At 40.8% G+C, this 21,489-nt stretch overlaps 1 protein-coding gene across 24 annotated transcripts in view; it reads left to right on the top strand.

The window, feature by feature from the left end:
* The window catches only part of ZNF462 (zinc finger protein 462), a 175,035-nt gene extending 160,751 nt beyond the window's left edge, over positions 1-14,284 (top strand). For all 24 annotated transcript variants that reach the window (XM_087886399.1, XM_034410637.3, XM_087886398.1 and 21 more), the window contains 3 exons: positions 2,202-2,334; positions 8,801-8,915; positions 11,415-14,284. In XM_087886399.1, coding sequence (XP_087742525.1) covers positions 2,202-2,334; positions 8,801-8,915; positions 11,415-11,637 — 471 coding nt within the window. In that variant the 3' untranslated portion in view covers positions 11,638-14,284. The remainder of the gene's footprint in view (positions 1-2,201; positions 2,335-8,800; positions 8,916-11,414) is intronic.
* The last annotated feature ends 7,205 nt before the right edge of the window (positions 14,285-21,489 follow it).

The raw sequence follows: 21,489 nt of genomic DNA, 5'->3' as shown, positions 1-21,489 counted from the left end.
AGTTTAACCTGCTGTTAAATGTTGCACTGCGGAGACCTCATTCCATGCCCTTCATCTTGGTTTTCTGAATTTATATACTCCAGTAGCATTCTAACTGATTCAACATCTGGTTGAACTCCTTTTCTTCTTCACTTTTGGTGCTTGCCACCCCCCTCCCAAAAATGTTTCACTTCTATAAAAAAATTAATAATAATCGGGAGTGAATTACTCTCCATTGGAAGTGGATCTTCATTCGGACAGTAAACTTGCTGTTAGCGTATGGCAGGTGCGCGGCAGAAAATAGATTGGCATAAATCAATCACTGTTTTCTGATTATCAGTCATTTAACAGCAGCAACTCCAGGAGAAAAAAAAACCTCCCCTTCTAAATCGAGCTGCTGTGATAAAATGAGCTTGGATGGAAAACCAGGAATGCATTTTTCCCTTAAACTTGACCATGTGCTTGTTTCTAGTATAAAGAAACAAATTCCAGTGCTGGACGTGTTGAGTGTCAGCTTCATTCTTTATACATTCAACAGTACAAGCTACAGGCATCACTGCTTTGCATCTGGTTCCGGGTGATGAGCTTCCAGGAACTCTAGCTAAAATGGCTCTTTTAAGTGGTAGAAATGGCAAAAGACGCACAGCCTATAAAATCTCACCCCCTACAATTCATCAGATGGCAAGGCAGAGCCTCTTCTTTTCAGAAGCTCTCTGCCTCTGAATGGTAGAAGACGGGCTGTTGGGATAGGCTGGGGCATCCCGCTGCAAGCAGCAGACAGTAACAAAGGTCTCTGCACATATTTGTTTAATTGTGTGCTCATTGAGATGCAAAGTGAAACACAATATTCCAGATGGTGACATGATACATGACATTAGGAAGGTGTTCTGTATTCACCACCCTTGCCCAAGCTGTCCTGCCAATGTTTTGTTAGCAGGTGTCTCATCCCAAAGAGTCACAACGTTTGGCTGGCAAAATGTATAAATTGAGTTGTGTTATGAAGCATGCAGTGAAAGGCCTCCTTACAATTTAATTGTACAGAGGACCATATTTATTCCTATCAGCTGTCTTAATAATAATGGTGTAGGACTACATAAAATACATCCTGCTCAATTAAATCATATGTGGAATGAGGAGGATGGTATATATTATCTCAAGCTGGTCAAAACAGTTTATTTTTTGCCTCCTGTTCCTGCCAGAATCACCCAGTGAATCAATTGAAGGCTGCCATCTTTAGTTCCCATGCCCGGTGGTTGTATCTCTTAAGATATTATGCAGGGCTCCAGATTTTCACCATTCCTCCCTATAGTGGCTGCACTGGGTGGCGAGCCAGCAACATTATAAGAGGTGGAGGTGTTGGTTGCACTGACGTGAGAAATAATGGGCATCTCTGGAAATCCAGTCATTATACCCAGCCTTTAATTAATCAACCAATCAATCTAGGGAGGTCTAATTACACTCTCAGTATGTTCTTTTGCTCGACTGTGCTGGGACTTGGAAGAGCAGAATGGATATGGCCCGCTTCCTGCTCCACCCTCTCGAAAGTTATCAGTGGTGTTTTGCTTGTGTTTATAGAATTTATTAAAGCTGCTCAACTTGAACATTGCAACTCTGGATGGCGTGCAATAGTGCCCCAAATCAAAACAAGATGAACGATGTTAATTAACTTCTAAGAGATTAATAGGCAACCAGAAACTTGCATTCATATCTTGCTCCAGACGGGAACTCCAATTTTTCCAGCCCAAAGAGAAAGTGCTTTTTTTTTAATTTCCTTTCTAAAGGCCAACAGGGTCCATGCCAATGGTATCTCGGGAGCAGATCGTTCCAGAGGGCATTGTTTCTCTTATCTCTGTCTTTTCTTTCATCAGCACTTTCATCTTACTTCAAATAAGGGCAAATGTAAGCCCTGCCAGAAGAAATCATCTGTCTCTGTTACTTAACCCTTTTCAGATCTTCAACTCTTTACTTTGCTCCTACGGAGAAGATTCCCTCTCGTGGAATAGTGAGAAGAGTATTGGTCTATGGAGTTCAAGCACGCATAGTGCTATCACAGTCTTTTTCAACCTGTTGTTTCCATAACACTCTACTATACAGTGTTTGGACTCTCAGTTCCTTATATACAGTAGGAGTGTCCTGCTCCCAGGAAAAATAAGCAGCTGCTTTAAAAGAGTAGCACTCGTTGCAGTTTTTGCAAATACACTGTATTGTTTTCTTCCCCAAAGGTGAGTCGCAATTTTGAGCTGGTTGGACGGGTTAACTTAGATCAGTTGGAACAAATGAAAGGAAAAGAGGAGAGCTCCAGCAGTGATGAGGAAGAAAAGGATGAGGAGATGAGCCCCGAGACAGAAGAGAGAGGTCAGTGTTGTGGTTGTCTTAATTAATTCTCCTCCACCCAGCAGTTCCAGTGAGAAACATTTTGAAAGCTTCCAGTCATGCTAAAATGTGAACTGACTTGCCTTTCCTCCAAACAGCAGGAGCCTGTTCAAAGGACAGTTTGTTCGGGCAACCTTTAGAGTCTGTTCATCAGTCCAAGAATATATCATCATGGTTTTGTTTTTGGGGTTTTGTTTTTTGTTTTGTTTTTTTGCAACAGTCCAGGTATAATACCGGTAGATCCCCAATTCCTTATAAATACCGTATTTTTCAGAGTATAAGATGCACCGGAGTATAAGACACAGCTTAGTTTTGGGGAAGGAAAATAGGGGGGAAAAAATCTGCCTACCAGGTATTCATCTGGCTAGTGTCCTTAGTCTGGTCAGTTTCAGCACATTAGTTTCCCCTGCTTGGGGATAAAAAACAGCTTCTAAGGCACAGCTGAGAGGAAGCAGCAATGAGAAAAGCAGGCAAAGCACGGGGAGATCTCTTCACTCAGCTAGCGCCTAGTTAGGGCTGAAAAAAGGCTTCTAAAGAACAGCTGAGAGTCGGCGCAAAAGAGCAAAGCATGGAGATTGCTTCACTTGCTAGGAGGAGAGTCAAGGGAGCAGGCAAAGCTGGGAAGATGCTTCACTCGTTAGCGCCTTGTTAGGGCTGGAAAAAAGCTTCGAAAAAGCTACATTCGGAGGGGAAAAAGGTGTGCCTTATACTCCGAAATATACTGTAGATCTCAGATTTGAGGAGCACAATTAAACATTAACCTCTTTGGAGCTTAACTCATGGATCTGATCCTCCGTAGTATTAATTTTTCAACAAAAAGGAACTGCCAATGAGCATAAGCACTCACTTTCCCAAAGTCTTCTGTTTCTTAAAGAATTATTAAATCCATGTGCATGACCGGAAGGAAAATGTATCTATGTAACACCATAAAGATTACCTTGATACCAAGTGAACTTTTTTTGGGGTGGGTAGGGAGAAAAGGGGCAAAACAAGGTGCCATGATTGAGAAGGCCATTGTCTTGAGGACTTGCTGTTTGTCCATTATGGACACCTGAATCGTACCCATTTCTTGCGCTGCTGATCTTTGATTATGAATTGGATCCTCCCAATGGCTGGCAAGCAGGCAGGCAATGAGTGAAAAAACACAATCTTAATTCACTGGGATTTCACATACCGTATTTTTCGGAGTATAAGACCCACCTTTTTCCCCAAAAAAAGAGGGTGAAAATCTGGGCGCGTCTTATACTCCGAATGTAGCCCTGCCCAGCTTCTCAAACGGAGGTTTCAGAGGCTAAAAAATGCATCAGAAATGAACCTTTAGAAAAGAAACCCCCAAACAGAGCTTCAGAAAAGAAGCCCCCGAACAGAGCTTCAGAGGCTTTGTTTCGGAGGCTTTCAGAGGCAGGAAAAAGTTTTTTTCTGAAACAGAGTTTCAGAAGTTTCAGAGGCAGAAAAAGAAGCAAGGCACAGAGCTCACAACAAGGAACCTGTTGCTAAAATTCACCTCTGGGAACAGCTTGGGGGTATTCCGGGAGGCCGATCCATCTGCCAATCAGCTTTTTTCTTATTTTCCTCCCCAAAAACTAAGGTGCGTCTTATGCTCCGATGCGTCTTATACTCCGAAAAATACGGTATGCTGATTCGAAAGGGAATCATAATTAACGGTAACAATATCTCCCTTGTATTGTTACAATCCATTCTTAGCTAATCTGACTCACAGCTGTTGATAGATCTGTTCTCCACAAACATAAGTCTCAATTTTTATTTGTTTCTTTGTTTAATATGCACCCCCCCCCCTTTTCATATGCATGACTCCAGGCAGCTATAAAAACATAGTAAAAAGCAATACAGGCGAAAAACAGTAGAAATGACATAAAACTATATAGTAATTGAGAACACTGATTTAGCACAACTATGACTAAGAAATGGTTCGCCCACTTTTATCTTCTGTCTTGATGACAAAACCAGGTTTTCCATGCCTTGTGAAAGGCCAACAGGCTTTGGGACAAGTTCAGTCTCTGGGGGAACGATGTTCCTGGGGATGGACACCTTGATAGAAAAGGCTTTGTTCCTAAATCAGACAGCACTAAATCATGGGTGGGACCTGGAGTATGCCTTTTCTGTTGGATCCCACAAGATGGGTGGACACCACTAGAGAGACATAACCTGGTAGGTAGTCCAGCCCAGCCCGTAAGCTCTGAAGAATACCTTTTATTGCACCCAAAAGCATCCTGATAGCAATACAGTAGAGATACCTACATATACTGATCCACTGGCACCCAGAACTGGCTGTGCTGCCACATTTTGCACCAGGCAAACCTTCTGAATAAGCCTGTTGTAGAGTGTGTACAAGTAATCCAATGACTAAGGCATGGGTGACTATGAAAAAGACCTCACAGTCCAGAACAGTTACGTGATGCATAACACAAAGTTGTGCAAAAGACCACCTGGCCATGGTTGCCACCTGCTCTTCAAATAGAAGCTGCAAATCGAGGAGAGACCTTCAAATTGCACACGGGATCTGTCTAAGGTAGGGCAATCCCATCCAGAACAAAAGATGGGAGATCGCCAAAATCAGAGCACCCTAAAATACAAAGCCCCTTCGTCTTACTAGCTTTGAGCTGTAAACCTGTGGACATTTTATAAACATTTTCCAGTACTGGGCCCTTCAGAAACATGCAGAGAACCCTAGGAGAAATAAATTATTAAATGATGGAGTTGTATCTACTCTGAGTTAACTTTCAACAGCAAAGTCTGTAAAACTACAGACGGCCTTTCCCTTTCCCTCCAAGAATTTGCTTGCTTTGAGGACCCAAATTCTGAAGCAGATAGATTGACATTTGGGGAATTAAAAAAAGTTTAACCTCAAAAGAACAACCAGTCTTTTTTTTTAAACTGTTTGAGGATAGTTTAAATTGGCCTGGCTTGAATTTCAGACAGTTGTAGTACAGTATCCTCTGAAACAAAAACACATCTATGTGTTTGGAAAAGTCTTGGGAAGAATTTGACAATATTTCTTGCAGCCATTCCCACAAAAAAAAAAAAAAAAAACCTGCAGGGGAAGAAGGGCATACAATATATGTGTATGAGATCACACAGAAAAGCAAAAGAGAGATTGTCAATGGGTTAGGTTGGCTCATGAGTTGTGTGCAGCATAACACAAAGTGGAAACGAGGCAAGCAAAGATCAGCAATTAAATGAAGCAAAATCCGACTGTTTTTCATTATGTACTTTGAGAGGACTCTGGGAAGCGAGAGACATTGGCATTCTGTTGTTCTTTTTACTCAGGATAATCCCCACTACAGAATTAATGCTTGGAGCAGATGGTACTGTCTCATATTCAGTGAAAAGAAATCAAGCAAGATAGTCCAAGTAATTATTTTTAATGGCCTGTGTGGCAATCGTCTTAATTTTGTGAGAAAACATTTCATCTTTTGTTTGGCAGACAGCTCTCTGGTTCACACTGGTCTCCCTTATTTTAGCCAGGAGGAATGTCCACTGTGATTTCAGGGTCTTGGGAATGCTCCATTATGTTCTGCAGAATAACATCCAGCCAAAGCTTAAGCCGATAATTAGTGCTTCCCCCGTTAGAATCAGTGAGAAGTATTTGGCTGGTCTACTCTCAAAGGGTTGATTGGCAGGGCATTCCCAGAGTAATAAACACTTTCACTGAGTGTTACTCTACAAGGAATGCCTTCCCTATAGGTGGAGATCGTATGGCTGCAGACCTTTGGCTCTGATCTATCACTGACCTGTGGCATAAATGTCACCCACTTCAGTGGAACCAAATTGCACTCTTATTCAGAAAAACTTTTGAAAAGATGCTCACAGAACACTAGAACAAGTAAATTTAGCCCGAATGAACTCATAAAAATCATATTTCTGTTAAGTGACTCTTCAGTTGTTATAACAAAATAGGTTTGTTCACAAGTTAAAGTTAAGCCAGCAGTGCTGGCTTATTTGATTTGTCGTCAACCAGCATCTATTTTTCGCAAGGCAAAGATGACAACTGTGAGGCATTTTCTGACTTCTGTGCCTTGTACTATACAAAACAATTCATACAAGTGGAAATAATTCTCTTTAGAGATTGATAGTATCTATGTAAAATAACAATCCTAGAAGTTATAAGATCCCCCATAATTCTCCCATATCCTCTGGGATTATTATTTTATATAGGGACTATATAACTAGCTAACAATAGTTAAATAGTTGAGTATGGCAACTACTAACAATAATAGTAATTGTTATAATAATAGTATAATTAGCTAACGATAGTTAAAGTAGTTGAGCTATGGCAGTAAAATCATGCCTTTGGAACCTAGAATTATTTTCAAGGTTACTAGATGAGGATGAGGATGATACCCGTTGAGTCTGAATCTTGGCAATTCTATGGGCCAGGTCTCTCCACATCTTCAAATCTTGCACTACTTCGTTGAGTTTTTCTATGCTGGGTCTGGTATCAGCTTTGATAGTGAAGTTAATGTATGATTTAGAACAATGAGACAGGTATGATGGGTAATGTACAAGTGATGCATATGCAAATATATAGCTTTAGGTCATTATCCTCAATGAATATATATATATATATATATATGTATGTATGTATGTATGTATATGTTTATGTTTATGTTTATGTAAGTTTTCACGGGTATATATGTGTGTACAGTTAATATCTCGGGTTTCTTCCCGTGTAATTGTAAACATATCCCTAAAAGGGTAGTAGCATAACTTATCCATTAACCCACAACCAAGCAACAGCGCTTCCACCCAATCAAAATACAGCTACGTCATCAGCCAATCAGAATACAACAACTGTCGACCAATCAGAATATACCTTTGCCTCTTTTCATAGAAAAACATCAGTTACGATCACACAGTTTGCCCATAAGCACCAAACCGAGAACTTCAGCCAGAAGATGACGAATGCGATTTCGTCGAAACGTCACTACTACCCTTTTAGGGATATGTTTACAATTACACAGGAAGAAACCCGAGATATTAACTGTATACAAACACACACACACACACACACACACACACACACATATATACACACCCATTTGTTTAATTGGGTTCTCTGTGTCTACTTCTAGGACTTGTGTGGAGAACAGGTCACATTTTAGATCATATTTATTTTATTTATTTATTTATTATCAAATTTATATACCGCCCTTCTCCCGAAGGACTCAGGGTGGTGCACAGCCAAAGTAAAAACATAAATATAAACATTAAAATACAGTTAAAAAGATATATATGCGTTTGGCCCCAAAGTTAAAAAACAATAACAATCCCATTAAAAACATTTAAAAATGTGTTAAACCAGCCCGGCTTGCTGAAAAAGAAAAGTCTTAAAGGCATGGCGGAAGGCACCGAGGTCTTGGATTCTTTGTATTTATGCAGAAATATTGAAAATTTAAAAGGGTTCACACACTGTTAAGCACCACTGTAGAAATAGGTAGTCCTCAAATTACAACAGATTATTTAGTGACTGTTCGAAGTTACAACGGCACTGAAAAAAAGTGACTTACGACCGTTTTTCACAGTTACAACCTTTGCAGCATCCCCATGATCATGGGATCAAAATTCAGATGCTTGGCAACTGTTTCACACTTATGACCATTACAGTGTCCCGGGATCCCCTTTTGCGACCTTTGACAAGCAAAGTCAATGGGGAAGCCTAATTCACTTAAGAACCATGTTACTAATTTAACAACCGCAGTGATTCACTTAACAACGGTGGAAAGAAAAGTCATAAAATGGGACCAAGCTCACTTAACAAATTTCTCAGTTAGCAACATAAATTTTGGACTCAATTGTGGTCATAAGTCAAGGACTACCTGTATAAAGAGTTGGAGACAAGACTGGTAAAATCGGTAAAATGTTCTATTCATGAAATGAAATTTCACCCTCTCTCAAACACCATTAAGCAAAATCTAGGCGCTCGCTCTCTCTCCCTCCCTCCCTCCCTCCCTCCCTCTCTCTAGATAGATAGATAGATAGATAGATAGATAGATAGATAGATAGATAGATAGATATGCAAAAAATTAAAATCTCGGGTACTTTAACTTAACTTAAGAAGACATATATATATATATGTGTGTGTGTGTGTGTGTGTATTTATATATACATACATACATACATATATGCACACACACACATTTTCATTTGGCAAAGAATGTGACCATCCTGTGCTTCTCTTACCTTTCAAATATGTGTGTGTGGGTGTGTCTCAAAGAGAAGCACAGGATGGTCACATTCTTTGCCAAATGAAAATGTCCCTTTCTAAAGATATTGGATTCCCATCTCACGAGTCCTTTCAAGTAGGGAAATTTGTGATGTATTTTTTTTTCTATTGGACTTTCAGACTACTTTCTCTTTCTGCCTTCTTCAGAGAACTTTGTCTTATTCTTAAGATTGATACATGTCTATGCGCTTCTTTTCCTCCAAGGGGACATGAGGTTTTCAGAAAACGGTCCTCCTGAAAAACGCTTCCCCTGTGAATTTTGCGGGCGAACATTTGCTGAAGGCTCTGAATGGGAACGGCATGTACTGAGACATGGCATGTAAGTGAATCCAGAAGCTACCACTTCTTCCACCAGCAAAGGGAAGAATAGAGTGTTTCCCTGGTATACTGTGTATTATGAAGCAAATTCTATAAACAAAGCATATTTATTATCAGCCAGTTAAAGATAAATTAATGCTGACTGTAGGAAACCGTATTTTTACTGTATATAGCTTTGGGTTTTACTGTAATGAAAACAAAGAACTTGTTGGATTACAAGGTTACTGAACAGTAGTTTCAAAACTGTGTTCAGTTTACTAACGGTAAATAGTCAATAATATTTTCCTTCTAATACATGAATGTCTAATATATAACCACAGTGATATTGTTGAAAATTAGAAAAATTAAAGCTACCCTCAGTATAACTCACCAAGAGATCCTGTGTATTTTTCATTCCACAAAATGTAATTATTTATTCATCTGTATCAAATATTTGAGTGGGACAATAATATATATCAGTCTTGATACAAAAGTCATAATTTCTCCCTACAAACAACTCCCTACAATATTTTCATCTACTTCTGAATATCCTGCTTCATCGGGATAACATTTTCAAATGTTGTTATCCATTAACTAGATAGTAATTCCCAACATGGATTATATAGTAGACATTTGATTGTATTCTATTTTTGGGGGGTGAGGGTGTCTCATTACTTGGACATATGCATTATATTCATGAATGGAATTGTTTCTACTGTATAGTTGCTGACATGCAGACACAACCTTTCCCTGCCCCCCACCAAAAATATGCAACTCCCTAACTGTATTTTATGCTTAGTCTTAAACAGACATTAACCCATGAACTCCTTTTATATAAAATTTAAAAAATTGCTGCCTTTGAGTCAGATCCTGGTGACTGCCTAGATTCCCTGCAGTTTTCTTGGCAAGATTTTTCAGAAGTGGTTTGCCATTTTCTCCTGCCTAAGGTTGATAGTAATTGGCCCAAAGCCACCCAAGTGGCCTTGTGCCTAAGATGGAACTGGGACTCATACTCACACCATAGCCTTGGTGTTTTAACCTCACTATAACAAACTGGTTCTCTTAAGCTACAATAAATTGCCCAGTTACTCTTTTAAGTCCCAGAGAAATCCATAATCTTGCAAAATCTAATTAGTCATCCTTATTAAAAGGAAAAAGAAATTAAATCTTGGGAACCAAATATCTGTATGTTTTAGTCCCCCAAATCAGCAAGTGCATGAAGACAGGTGCTTCTTGATGCCTTTGTTCCTCTCCCTCTCTTCTGATTTAAGGGGGAGCTTGCTAATCATTTGGAAGAAACAACACCCACCTTATTTTGCCCTGTACTGGTAGTCCTTGAGTTACGACAGCTCACTTAGCAATGGTTTAAAGTTACGACACTACCCCCAAAAGTATTTACAACCCAGTCCCACAGTTAGAATGTTGCAGCACCATGGTAGTCGCTCAGTCTTACAACCAACCACAGAGACTCATGCCCCCTACCTATTCCCCCATCCCTCAGAGTCCTAACAGGCACTTGCCCCGATGTGCTAGCCCACTGGCTCCTTCCTATCCTGTCACTGATCCGCTCACTTACCTTTAGAAGATCCGCAGAACTCAGGGCCACGTGGCAGAAAAGTGACTTATCTTCTCAGAAACTGGTAAAGCTGTTTTACATGCCCATCTGCCCCCTTTGCAAAAGGCTTTTTGCACAGACTATGGAGGCCAGCAGGAGCGCAAGATCAATCCCCTGAAGGTTTCCATCCCCTTTGCAAAAGGTTTTTGGTGTGGAGGACAGAGGCCTGCAGATGCGCGAGATCGCCCCCTGCAGGCCTCTCTTCTCTGCGCCAAAAAGCTTTTTGCAAAAGGGATGGAAGCCTTCAAGGGTGCGATCTCGCACCCCTGCAGGTCTCCGTTGTCTGAGGGACAAGCTTTTTCCAAAGAGGGCAGAAGAACACGAGATCTAAAGAAGACAACTTCACCTGCATCTGAGAATAAGGCCACTTCTTTGTCACGTAGCCCTGAGCTCTGCCGATCTTCGAAAGGTAAGTGCGGAGGAGGCTGAAGCAGCTATGGGGACCCTAAGGGATGGGAAGGGGAATATGAGATATCTCAGTGGGTGTGGGGAGACCTTGGGTGGCCCCAGGCAGGTGGTCTTTTTCTGCACTGGGCTCCCCATGGTCTTCCCCACCCCTTAGGAACTTCATGCGCATTTAACGGCCCGTGCATTCGATTAACGAATGCAATGGGGAGAGAAGAGATGGGGGTTTCATTCATTTAAAGCGATTCCATTAACGTTACAACCGTAATGGGCATTATGCTCCCTTATGGTCATAATTCAAGGACCACCTGTACTGCAAACGTATCATCTCATTCCCAGGCTCAGAGGCCAGCTGATGTGCTAAGTTACTCCTAAAGCCAGCGTGGATCTACTCTTCCAAATTTCTAAGTCATGTTGGCTCTGTCCTAGCAAGAAGAGCCGAGAAGTCCCTGTGATGCCCAAATCGTCACCTTTTTTTCCCCTTCCTGTCTCCATTTCCAGGGCAATGAATGAAACCAACCGGGTCATCAGTGACGAAAGCCAGGCCAAAGAGAACGCAGAAGAGACGGTTAAGGTACCATTGGCAGAAGAAATGGAAAGCAGCCCAAAGAGACTGGTGGACTTTTCCCACAAGAGCGAAGCTGCCATCTGTGTCACTGCTGCTGCTACTGCTGCTGCTGATAATAAATCACTCCCAGAGATGGCAGAGGTCAAAAGTGAATGAGCACCTGGTGTGATTTCCGACAACCTACTTGAACAGTGATGAATGGGGAGGGGGCGGGCAGGGGGACAAGGAAGAATCAAAGCTGCTTTTAGGACTGAATGATCTATTTTCAAAGCACTGGTACCTGTGTGTGTGTGTGTGTGTGTGTGTGTGGGCGTGCATGTGTGCGTGCATGCGTGGGCGTGTGTGTACATAGATTAAATTTATTTAATTGAGGACGGTGGGATCCGTGGCTCCATGACACCCGCACGACTCTTCTGGATCTCGACAATGGGAAGTTACACAGTCATAACTTTGGACTTGCGAGAATCAAATTCCCAGACGCGTCTTGCATTTTGCCTTTGTGCTCCACCACTGGAGACTTCGGGATCCTTTCGACGACGGAGACGTCCCAAGGATGGAAGAATGCAGGGGACAAAGTTCCGTGCCCAACTTTGGGGCACTCTTTTTTTTTTTTCTAGTTTTAATATACATATTACGCTTTTCCAGAGTGACAAAAAAAAAAACCCAAGAAAAAAAAAAAAGAAAGTTAAAGACTGCTTTGGCTTAAAACAGTCACCTGTTTCCTAGTACCTCAGAATTAACCAAGGGAAATTAAAAACAAAAACAAAAAAAACACAAAACAAATCTCTGCATTTGTGAGTACTACCTGTTGTCGTTGTGGTTAAATATATATAGAAAGACAGACTGCTGGGCAAGATGGTGAATGGAAGAAAAACCACAAAGTTTTAAAAGAGAAGAAAACAAAAAAAAAAACAAAATTGTGCTCAAAAATCCCTGTGGGGGGTTTATTTCTTAAAATACTGTGATTTTTTAATTATTTTAGTAAAAAAACAAAACAAAAAAGAGAGAATTCCTAGATACCTGTCTGTGACTTGTCATCTTTTATTCCAGGTAAGCTGTTTGTTAGCGTTCAGCTATGATTTTAGGGCGTTGGGTTGGTTGGTTGGTTGGGTTTATTTTATTTTTTTTCTTTTTTAAGACTCATGTGATTGACTCTGTGCCGTTCTTGTTTGCCCCATGTCTACGTCGGCTCAGCCTGAGGGATTACAATACAGCACAATTATTTTTTTTTCCATGTAAAGTAATGTTATTTCCCCCGCATTTCTCCTTTGCCCTCACCCAATGTGATAGGGCTGGGAAGGAGAAGTAGTTCTTGTGAATAGGTGATGACGATGATTATTATTTAGTTTTAAACATGTGGCGATATCAAAGAAGTAACTTTTTTAAAGAAACTCAAAAACAAAAAAAACCCTTTAACTAAAGAACCAAACTTACAGCACAGCTATGCAGGTTGTGGACCCATCCAAGTGTCCTCAGAATCATTCTGTTGCTCATCCAATTGAACATCTTTCACTGATTATTATTTCGGTTACTTAAGAATGGTTGCCTTTTTTTTTTTTTTTTTTTTAATGTGGTGTGTCTCGTTTTGGTACAAGGAGGGTCAGAGGGGAAGGGAATCGATAACCACATATAGTTCTAAAATTCAGGTAACCTGGTTTTGCAATATTAGGAGCCTAGAGATCTACATTTTGTGGACTTTAAGGAGGGAGAGAAATCATCGCGCCACCTTGCATTCTTCACATGAAGGGGGAACAGCAGAGCCTAAATAGGAACAAAAGTTGTGTTTTGAGTTCCTTTTTCCATGTAAAAATGTTGGGATATCTTGCATGAATCTGAAGCAGAAGGTCCAGGCCCAGGGAAGAATGGTCTGATAGTGAACAAACGGGGTTACTTTCCAAAAGTAGAAAGTACTTGAGTGAAATCTAGTTTTAGAAATGCATGTGTCTCTTTGGGTTACTTTTCTTTTTTCTTTCTTTTTTTCCTTTTCCTTTTTATTATTTTTTTTTTAACTTTGAGGGGAAGGGAAGGGATGGGATGGGAGACAGGAAGCTGCGGAGAAGCCGATATCCACACAAAACTTCTCAAATGGATGGCGTAACAGAGGTGAAAAGAAAAAAAACTACGACTACCATTGCATTTGTGGAGGAAATGCTACTTGAAAAAGCATGTTTTGAATTTTGCAGATTCTTAGTTTGTGAGGGTGGGCTTTCAGGTTTTTTTTGGTTTTTTTTTTTTTTTAATTATTTGGTGGGGAGGGAAAGTCATGTGGCGAACACATTGGAAGGAGAAGTATAAATAAACATTTTGTGTCTGAATGTTTTCTTTTTAATTGGCCTCATATCAAATGTATTTAAACAGTTCCATACCTGGATTGGATGTTTGTAATGGTTACCAAAAATGAAAAAGAAAAAAAAAAAAAGAAATGATTGTGACATGCTTTTATCACTACTTTATTTTTCGAATAACATGTAAATATTGTAATCCATTGGATTTTTTTTTGTTTTGTTTTTGGTTTTTTGGTTTATTTTTATTTTTATTTTTTGCTAACCTGTTAATAAATATATGGGACCATTATCCTTTTTAACAATTCTAGAATGTCATATTTTTTTCTTGTGTTTTTCCCCCTCCCAAATGTACCCCTTGATATATTGTGGACACACATTTTAGATGCATTATTACGATTCTGTTGGCTGTAATGATGACCTAGGATTGAGAGTAACATCCTTTTTTTTTTTATTTGTTTAATTTATACAGAGGACTTTTTTCAGAGTTTGAGAGAAGGAAATAAATAGCAAAATGATAACCCACTGGCTTCAGAACTCAGTATTTCCTAATTAAAATTAACTACTGCTCAGTGTTTGGTGGGTGAGGCGTGGATGTTCTGAAATGTTGCACTGATAACTTTTTTAAGGCAAAAGAAAACGAATAAAAAATTTTCAAACAGAAGTGTGCGTATGGTTCTCTCAAGTTCAGAAACGTTCTGCCTTTCTTTTGTCTTGTTTTAACCCTGAAATATTGGCCCTTTAATTTGATGTCATTGTTATCAGCAATGAAAGACAAGTACTTTTTAATCGTTGTCAGACCCAGCTAATTTTTTTCCCCAATGAAAAGTTTGGTTGGATTACTTTTAACATTTTTTAGAAGTTTGTCAAAATATATATATATTGGTCTTGTGAAAATTAAGTTCTTCATTTGGAGCTAATCTTACAGGGTTCAACACATTGGTTTCCTCAAGAGACATCACCAGATCTTCCATTGAACTCGGCAGGTTTGAAACTCATTTTAAGGTTTAAAGGTTTTCCCTTGTCTAGACACGACTGCGACTCGGGAGGACGGTGCTCATCTCTGATTCTCAACCAAGGGATCCTGGATTGTCTGAGAGACATTTCTGTCATCATGTGGCTGGCGTGAAAATACAGAATGCAGTATCCTTCCCCGCCAAAGTGGTGCCTATTTATCTACTCGCATTTGCATGCTTTCAAACTTCTAGGTTGGCAGGAGCTGGGGTGAGTAATAGGAGCTCACCGGTCACATGGCAGTCAGGTCACAAACCTGGGCTGTCGGCTTTCCACCAGACAAGCTTGGGGTCTTAACCGCTGAACCATCATGCCCCTTGAAACTCATTTAGCTAATAATTAATGATAATAGCTACATAGTTCTTCCCAGAAGTCAGTCATCCAGGTTAGTGAAAACTAGTTTTCCTAATAAGAGAAGTAAGACACTATAAACGTAGCAAATACCCATAGATGTAGGTTCCAGTAGTCTAAAAACCAAAATGGCATAGCTATTCAAACTTCCACTTCTAATGCCATCTATTACCACTTGGTGAGGGCGGGCAGGGAAGGATAGCACGCAATAGCAATAACACGTAGATTTATATACCGCTTCACAGTGCTGTACAACCCTCTCTAAGCAGTTTACAGAGTCAGCCTATTGCCCCCAATATTCTGGGTCCTCATTTTACCGACCTCGGAAGGATGGAAGACTGAGTCAACCTCGAGCCGGTGAGATTCAAACTGTCGAACTGCTGGCAATCAGCAGAAGTAGCCTGCAGTACTGCATTCTAACCACTGTGCCACCACTGCTCTTTTGTGGATTGTCACATGATGCTCTTGTTTGATGGCTATGCTATCTGGATATTCTGGGAATATCTCCAAAATTTAGGAAAAGAAGAAGTGTTGTATTTCCAATCTCCTTGCAGGTAATCCTCAATTTACACTTCATTTAGTGTCTGTTCAAACTTACAATACCACTGAAAAATTGACTTATGGCCAATTTTGACACAATCATTGCAGCATCCTCATAGTCAGGTGATCAAAATTCAGACGCTTGGCAACTGACTCATATTTATGACAGTTGCAGTGTCCTGGGGTCAGAAGATCTGTGATATTCTGACAAGCAAAGTCAGTGGGGAAGCCAGATTCACTTAACAACCATGTTAATAACAGCAGTGATTCACTAAACAACTGTGGCAAGAAAGGTCATAAAAAGAGGCAAAAACTCACTTAACAAATGCCTCTACTATTCTCTCTCCCCATACCACTTGGGTGCCATCTTAAAGGGCTTTCAGTGAATCATGTTGCTTTACTTGCTTGCTTATTTTGGTGATAATTATAAACATGCAGAGTTAATTAATAATTAATAATTAATTAATTATTTAATTAATAAAAAACCCACTTTTTCCAGCAAGCCGGGCTGGCTTAGGAAGCAATTTTTTTAAAATTTTTAAATGTTTAATTGGCTTGTGGTTTTTTAAATTTTGGGCCAAATTTATATAGATTTTAATTGTTTTTAATATTTGTATTTCATGTTTTTAATTCTGGCTGTGCACCGCCCTGAGTCCTCAGGGAGAAGGTATATAAATTGAAAAATAAAATAAATAAATAAATAAAATAAATAAATAAATTATTCAGGGAATATTAAGAAGAAAAAATCTACTGGGGGCAGAAAAGCAATGATAAGAATAGAATAAGAGCAGGAGCAAAATACTTAATTTTGGTGCAATTAAGAGCCATCAAGATAGGGAACTTCTTTAGATATTGTTGAGCAACAACTCCCATTATCCCTAATTATTGGCCATGTTAAGTGGGGCTGTAGCAACTCTTAAGCTGTGTGTATTTCAACTCCCAGATCGGCCATTGGTCTATAGTATTCTATAGTGTGGGGGGGGGGTATTAAATAATCATTAATTTTTGTTAATTTGGAAGAGTTTATAGGCAATACATGAAACTATACATAAGCAATGTCCTCATACCAATTAAAGGACTTTGAAGTACACTTATTTCAAAGACGTTGCACATAACTGCAAAAATGAAGATGGAAAGCTATTGGTTTGAATGGTGAAAAAATATGCTCAGAGTAATGTGCTGTTGTGTGTTCTCCTATAGTCTAACTATGATTAATAGAAGAATGGATTACAGATGGTTCTTCGCAGTGGTGAAATCCAAATTTTTTTACTACCAGTTCTGTGGGTGTGGCTTGGTAGGCGTGGCAGGGGAAGGATACTGCAAAATCTCCATTCCCACCCCACTCGGGCCAGCCAGAGGTGGCATTTGCCGGTTCTCCAAACTACTCAAAATTTCCACTACCAGTTCTCCAGAACCTGTCAGAACCTGCTGGATTTCACCCCTGGTTCTTCGATTAGTAAACTATTACAATTAACCTATACTTTCGTTTATCTCTCGCATTTTGTCTAAAAACTCCCATTTTACTGTAATCATAAACTTGAGTTGTATAGTATACTGAAAAGTTGTCAAATATATTGTGAAGGATCATAGAATGAGCTTTATGGCTTACTGAAGAATTGAACAAAAGTCTTCCAGTGTTAGCCAGAAAGTCTGTTCGTGATAATACAATGGTTTGAAAAAATCTCACCCTTGCCATAACTTATGCTAACTAGATAAATGGTCATTTATCCTATGTCATCTGCAATGGGAAAGTAATATTAATTTAGCTTAGTTTTCTCTAATCTGTCATCCTCCATTAACCTACAGAGTGTAATTGTAGAGGACTTCTAGAGTCTCAACACTTCTGGAAAACTGCCAGCTTGAAAAAAAAGTTGACAGATTCTTAACCCAAGATATAGGTAGTCCTCATTTTGTGACCACAGTTGGAACAGTCAATAAACAAATTGATTGCTAATATTTCAAACTCAAGGAGGAAAAGCAATTGCCATTAGTATCAGTATGAGACAGAATTTGGAAAGAGAATTTGCTTAGAGATAAGGCAGCCATGCAAAAATGCAAGTGGCCCTTCTCTTTGCTGCCCTCTAGGGATCTTCTGGAGTTCTGCATCCCAGATCTGCTAGCCTTATTTTTACCAAACTGTTCTTGGTAAAAGTAAACTAGTTTTTCCTAGTTAGCTGATGTATTGACTAGCCTGGTTTTAGAATGGGTAATTTAGTAACATCTAGAAGGCTGTATCTATAGAGCTATTACCACTGAAAAGAAATTAGATGAGTTAATACAACTGACACTGGCAATTAAAAATTGAACTGTCAGTCTTCTTCAACCTCATACCCTCCAACAGTGTAGAATTAAATTCCCATTACACACATTAAATTTCCAGCATGGAAAAAAAGCTAAGAAGGCTGGCAGTTGCAAAATATTGACAAGGTATTGATATTTCCAGCACAAAAATATATTTTGTATGTATGCAAAAGTATTTTTATAACTACAGTAAATAAAAAATACAGTGACAGATTAAATTAACCTCAGGAGTCAGCATCCTTGGGTACCTTCAAAATCTCCAGAATTTCCACAAACAGTCCTCATTTTATGAACTTGGTTGAGTGCAAAATTACAGTCGTAAGTTGTGATAGTCATTACGTAGGTCTCTATGAGACTGCACAGATTTTATGACCCCGCTCACGAGCCTGTCAAGAAGATAATCCTCGAGATTCACGAACTCACAGTGTTGCGCCGCTCGCCTCAGGGCTGCAACATACTGGTTAATAGTCTCCCCAGGGCCCTGGTCCCAGTGATAGAAATGCTGGCGGTGGGCTATTCTCGAGGGGGCTGGGACATAATGCTTCTTAAGCTTCTTTAGGAACTCCTCCCAGGTCCCTGAGTGAATCGATTCAGGTGCCATCAACGTCATGGCCATGTCAAGCATCTCGGTACCACAGAAACTTAAGAAGTATGCCCGTTTGCGCTCACTAGACAAGTTTGTATAATCGTGAGCAATAAGGAAACAGTCAAATCGGGCCATATAAGCGTCCCACGATTCGGTTGCTGGGTTAAACGGAGGGAAATTATGTGGGGACGCCATTTCACCGCCTCAATAACTCGCCCGTGCACCTAATGGCACAGAACGTAATCACCGGTTTAACTTCTGCTGGTAGCTGCTCCTAGCCCCTCATATATCCTTATTATTCTATCGTTTATTCCTCAGATCAGTGATCCCACCTTCGTCGCCACTAATAAATACTGGCCGATCATCTGAGGAACGACGCTTACGCGAGGATCTTCTCTCAGGTAAATTGTTTAATTAACTCTACAACATAACTGGCAGCACGCTAACTCTGCGGAAAAGACCGCGAACCTCTGTTTGACAGCTCTTATATATCAGCTGTCAAACGGCTAACCAATCCGTGAACAGAACGTTACATCAACGCCCACTAGGGGGGCCTGCTCCAGGAGCAGACTCAATACATTACAGAAGGGTTGCTAAGCAACCAGACATTAAGGGAGGACTACCTATACAGCTGTTCCTCATGGTTGCTGCTGTTCCACTTGCATTCCCTGAGCCAGTGTAATTCCAACTTGGCAACTTTATATATCATCTCTCAGAATCCCCCAGTCCACATACCTTCAAATTGTCAAGTTTGGAAAAACTCTGCTCTAAGCCTTGTAGCAATAACAAAAGCAAACAGAACGAGAATCGGTGAGGTGGACTGGAGGAAGGTAAAGCATTGGGCAATGCAAAGGGAATTTTGGCTGTTTTACATTTCCTGAGGGCATCGCGCCACAAATACCTCACTCACTGTTGACCAAATTTTAATGGCAGCACAAAGAAATATCCTTTTGGAATGAAGAAAGTGCATCCAGTCAGATAACCCAGCCAGGCCAGACTGACCTCAGAAGCTCTGAGAAAAGATATTCTTGGATCTCTTAATCCCCTTTTTATTAGTTGGTTTTTAATAATTAATTTAGAATGCTTTCCCCCCCCCCCAAGGAAAAGGGTGGAGTTAGAAGACTTTACATCAGGGGTATCAAAATTGATTTAATTGAGGGCCACATTAGGGTTGTGTTTGACCTTGAGGGCCCAGGGGGCATGGCCGGGGGGGGGCATGGCCAGCTCGACATCATTCGTGTCAGGGGCGCCTGTAATGGTCCGAGCGCTCTGCCAGTGAAAACGGGCTCCTGGGCTCCGTTTTTGGCTGCAATGGCCTCCTGCAACCCTCTGCCAGGGAAAACAGAGCTCGAGAGGGCCGCATGCAGCCCTCCCAAGCTCCTTTTTCCCAGGCAGAGGCACCACCGGCCAGTCCTTTGCTGTTTCCAGGGCGGCCAGATCTAAACACCCTGTGGGCCGGATCCAGCCCTCAGGCCTTGAGTTTGACACCCCTGCTTTACATCTTTCCACTTAGTGGCCTTGTTGCCAATGGCTGAAGCAAAAGTTGGAGGGTTGCGTGACAAATCTCCCAAGGATAGAATACACTTCAGTTTTAGGAGAAAATTCCAGTAAATTCTGTGATTTCTGGCATGCCCATCCTTAGTCCTTCAGTCCATGTGCTTCTGCCCCAGCAATTTTACAACTTTGCATGTAGTTCAGTGACATTTTCTCTTGGAGCACAGTGGCTCCAGTTCAGGTGTGTCCAACCTTGGAAACTTTAAGACTTGTGGACTTGCTGGCTGGGGAATTCTGGGTATTGAAATCCGCAAATCTTAAAAGATGCCAAAGTTGGACAGCCCTGCTTTAGTTAGTCCGGGCAGAAAATTTAGAAGTCCTTGACAGCTTGACCTCAGCTATGCCTTGCCTAACAAAGCACATTCTCCTTGAAGCAAAATAGCATCTTCTGCAATGCTCAGCCTGTCTTTGTGATCATGTGGATCAGTGATGGGTTGCCCCCGGTACGGACGGTTCTATAGAACCGGTAGTAGTAAAACTGGCAGGAGGCTCCGCCCACTGACCCTGACGTCATCAGGATGCTTCTGTGCATGTGCAGAAGAGCGCATGCACGCGCGCGAAGTGAGCATGTGCGCACGGCCCCGTTGCAAACCAGTAGTAAATGTAAGTAGAACCCATCCCTGATGTGGATGCACAGATAAGTTGTCTTCTACTTGGAAGTGCCAGGAAAGCAAGTATATGGAGAGTGCGAGAATCAACCTTTGAAAGATTTGGAAGAAGCTTCCAAAGGATATTCCTTGAATACTTAGAGAATGGACTTCATTTACCCTAACGTGCACTACAAATCCCTAAACTCTATAGCCATCTTAACTGCTAGTAGCATAGTTACTTGCCCAATCCTCTTTTTAAATCCTTTTAATGACCAGTTAATACAACTTGGGGCAGATTGACTTATCTGAATCAAGAATAGATAAGTCAAATGGACATATCAGAATTAGAAGGGACCTTGTGGTCTTCTAGTCCAGCCCCCTGCTCAGTGGTGGGCTGCTGCCGATTTGGACCGGTTTGGGCAAACTGGTAGTTCTGACCAGCGGCTGGCCCCACCCACCTGCCCTGGCGCTATTACGCCTTATATACAGTAATTGCCGAGTTTTTGATGTTGCACGCATGCACGGAAGGCACACACTCACAGTTTCGGTTCCGGGCAAACTGGCTGTTACAACCAGCAGCAGCTCACACCTGTCCCTGCTCAAGCAGGAGATTGGTCAGGGGTGTGTGTGGTACTTTGCTTGTACCAAAGGAGAAGAAAGACTTGTTGGCTATAAATTAGCAATCTGTAGTGCAAAGTTGTGCTAATTAAGTTTCTCCTGTACTTTCTGCTCATTTATTTAACTAGATTACCTCAAATGCTATGAGTTTATTACCTCAAATGCTATCCAT

This window comes from Pantherophis guttatus, chromosome 2 (assembly GCF_059756535.1).
Source record: "Pantherophis guttatus breed Tessera chromosome 2, ASM5975653v1, whole genome shotgun sequence".
Lineage (NCBI taxonomy): Eukaryota > Metazoa > Chordata > Lepidosauria > Squamata > Colubridae > Pantherophis > Pantherophis guttatus.
Note: the sequence above shows the minus strand (reverse complement) of the source record. Positions and strands in the feature narration are given on the sequence as shown.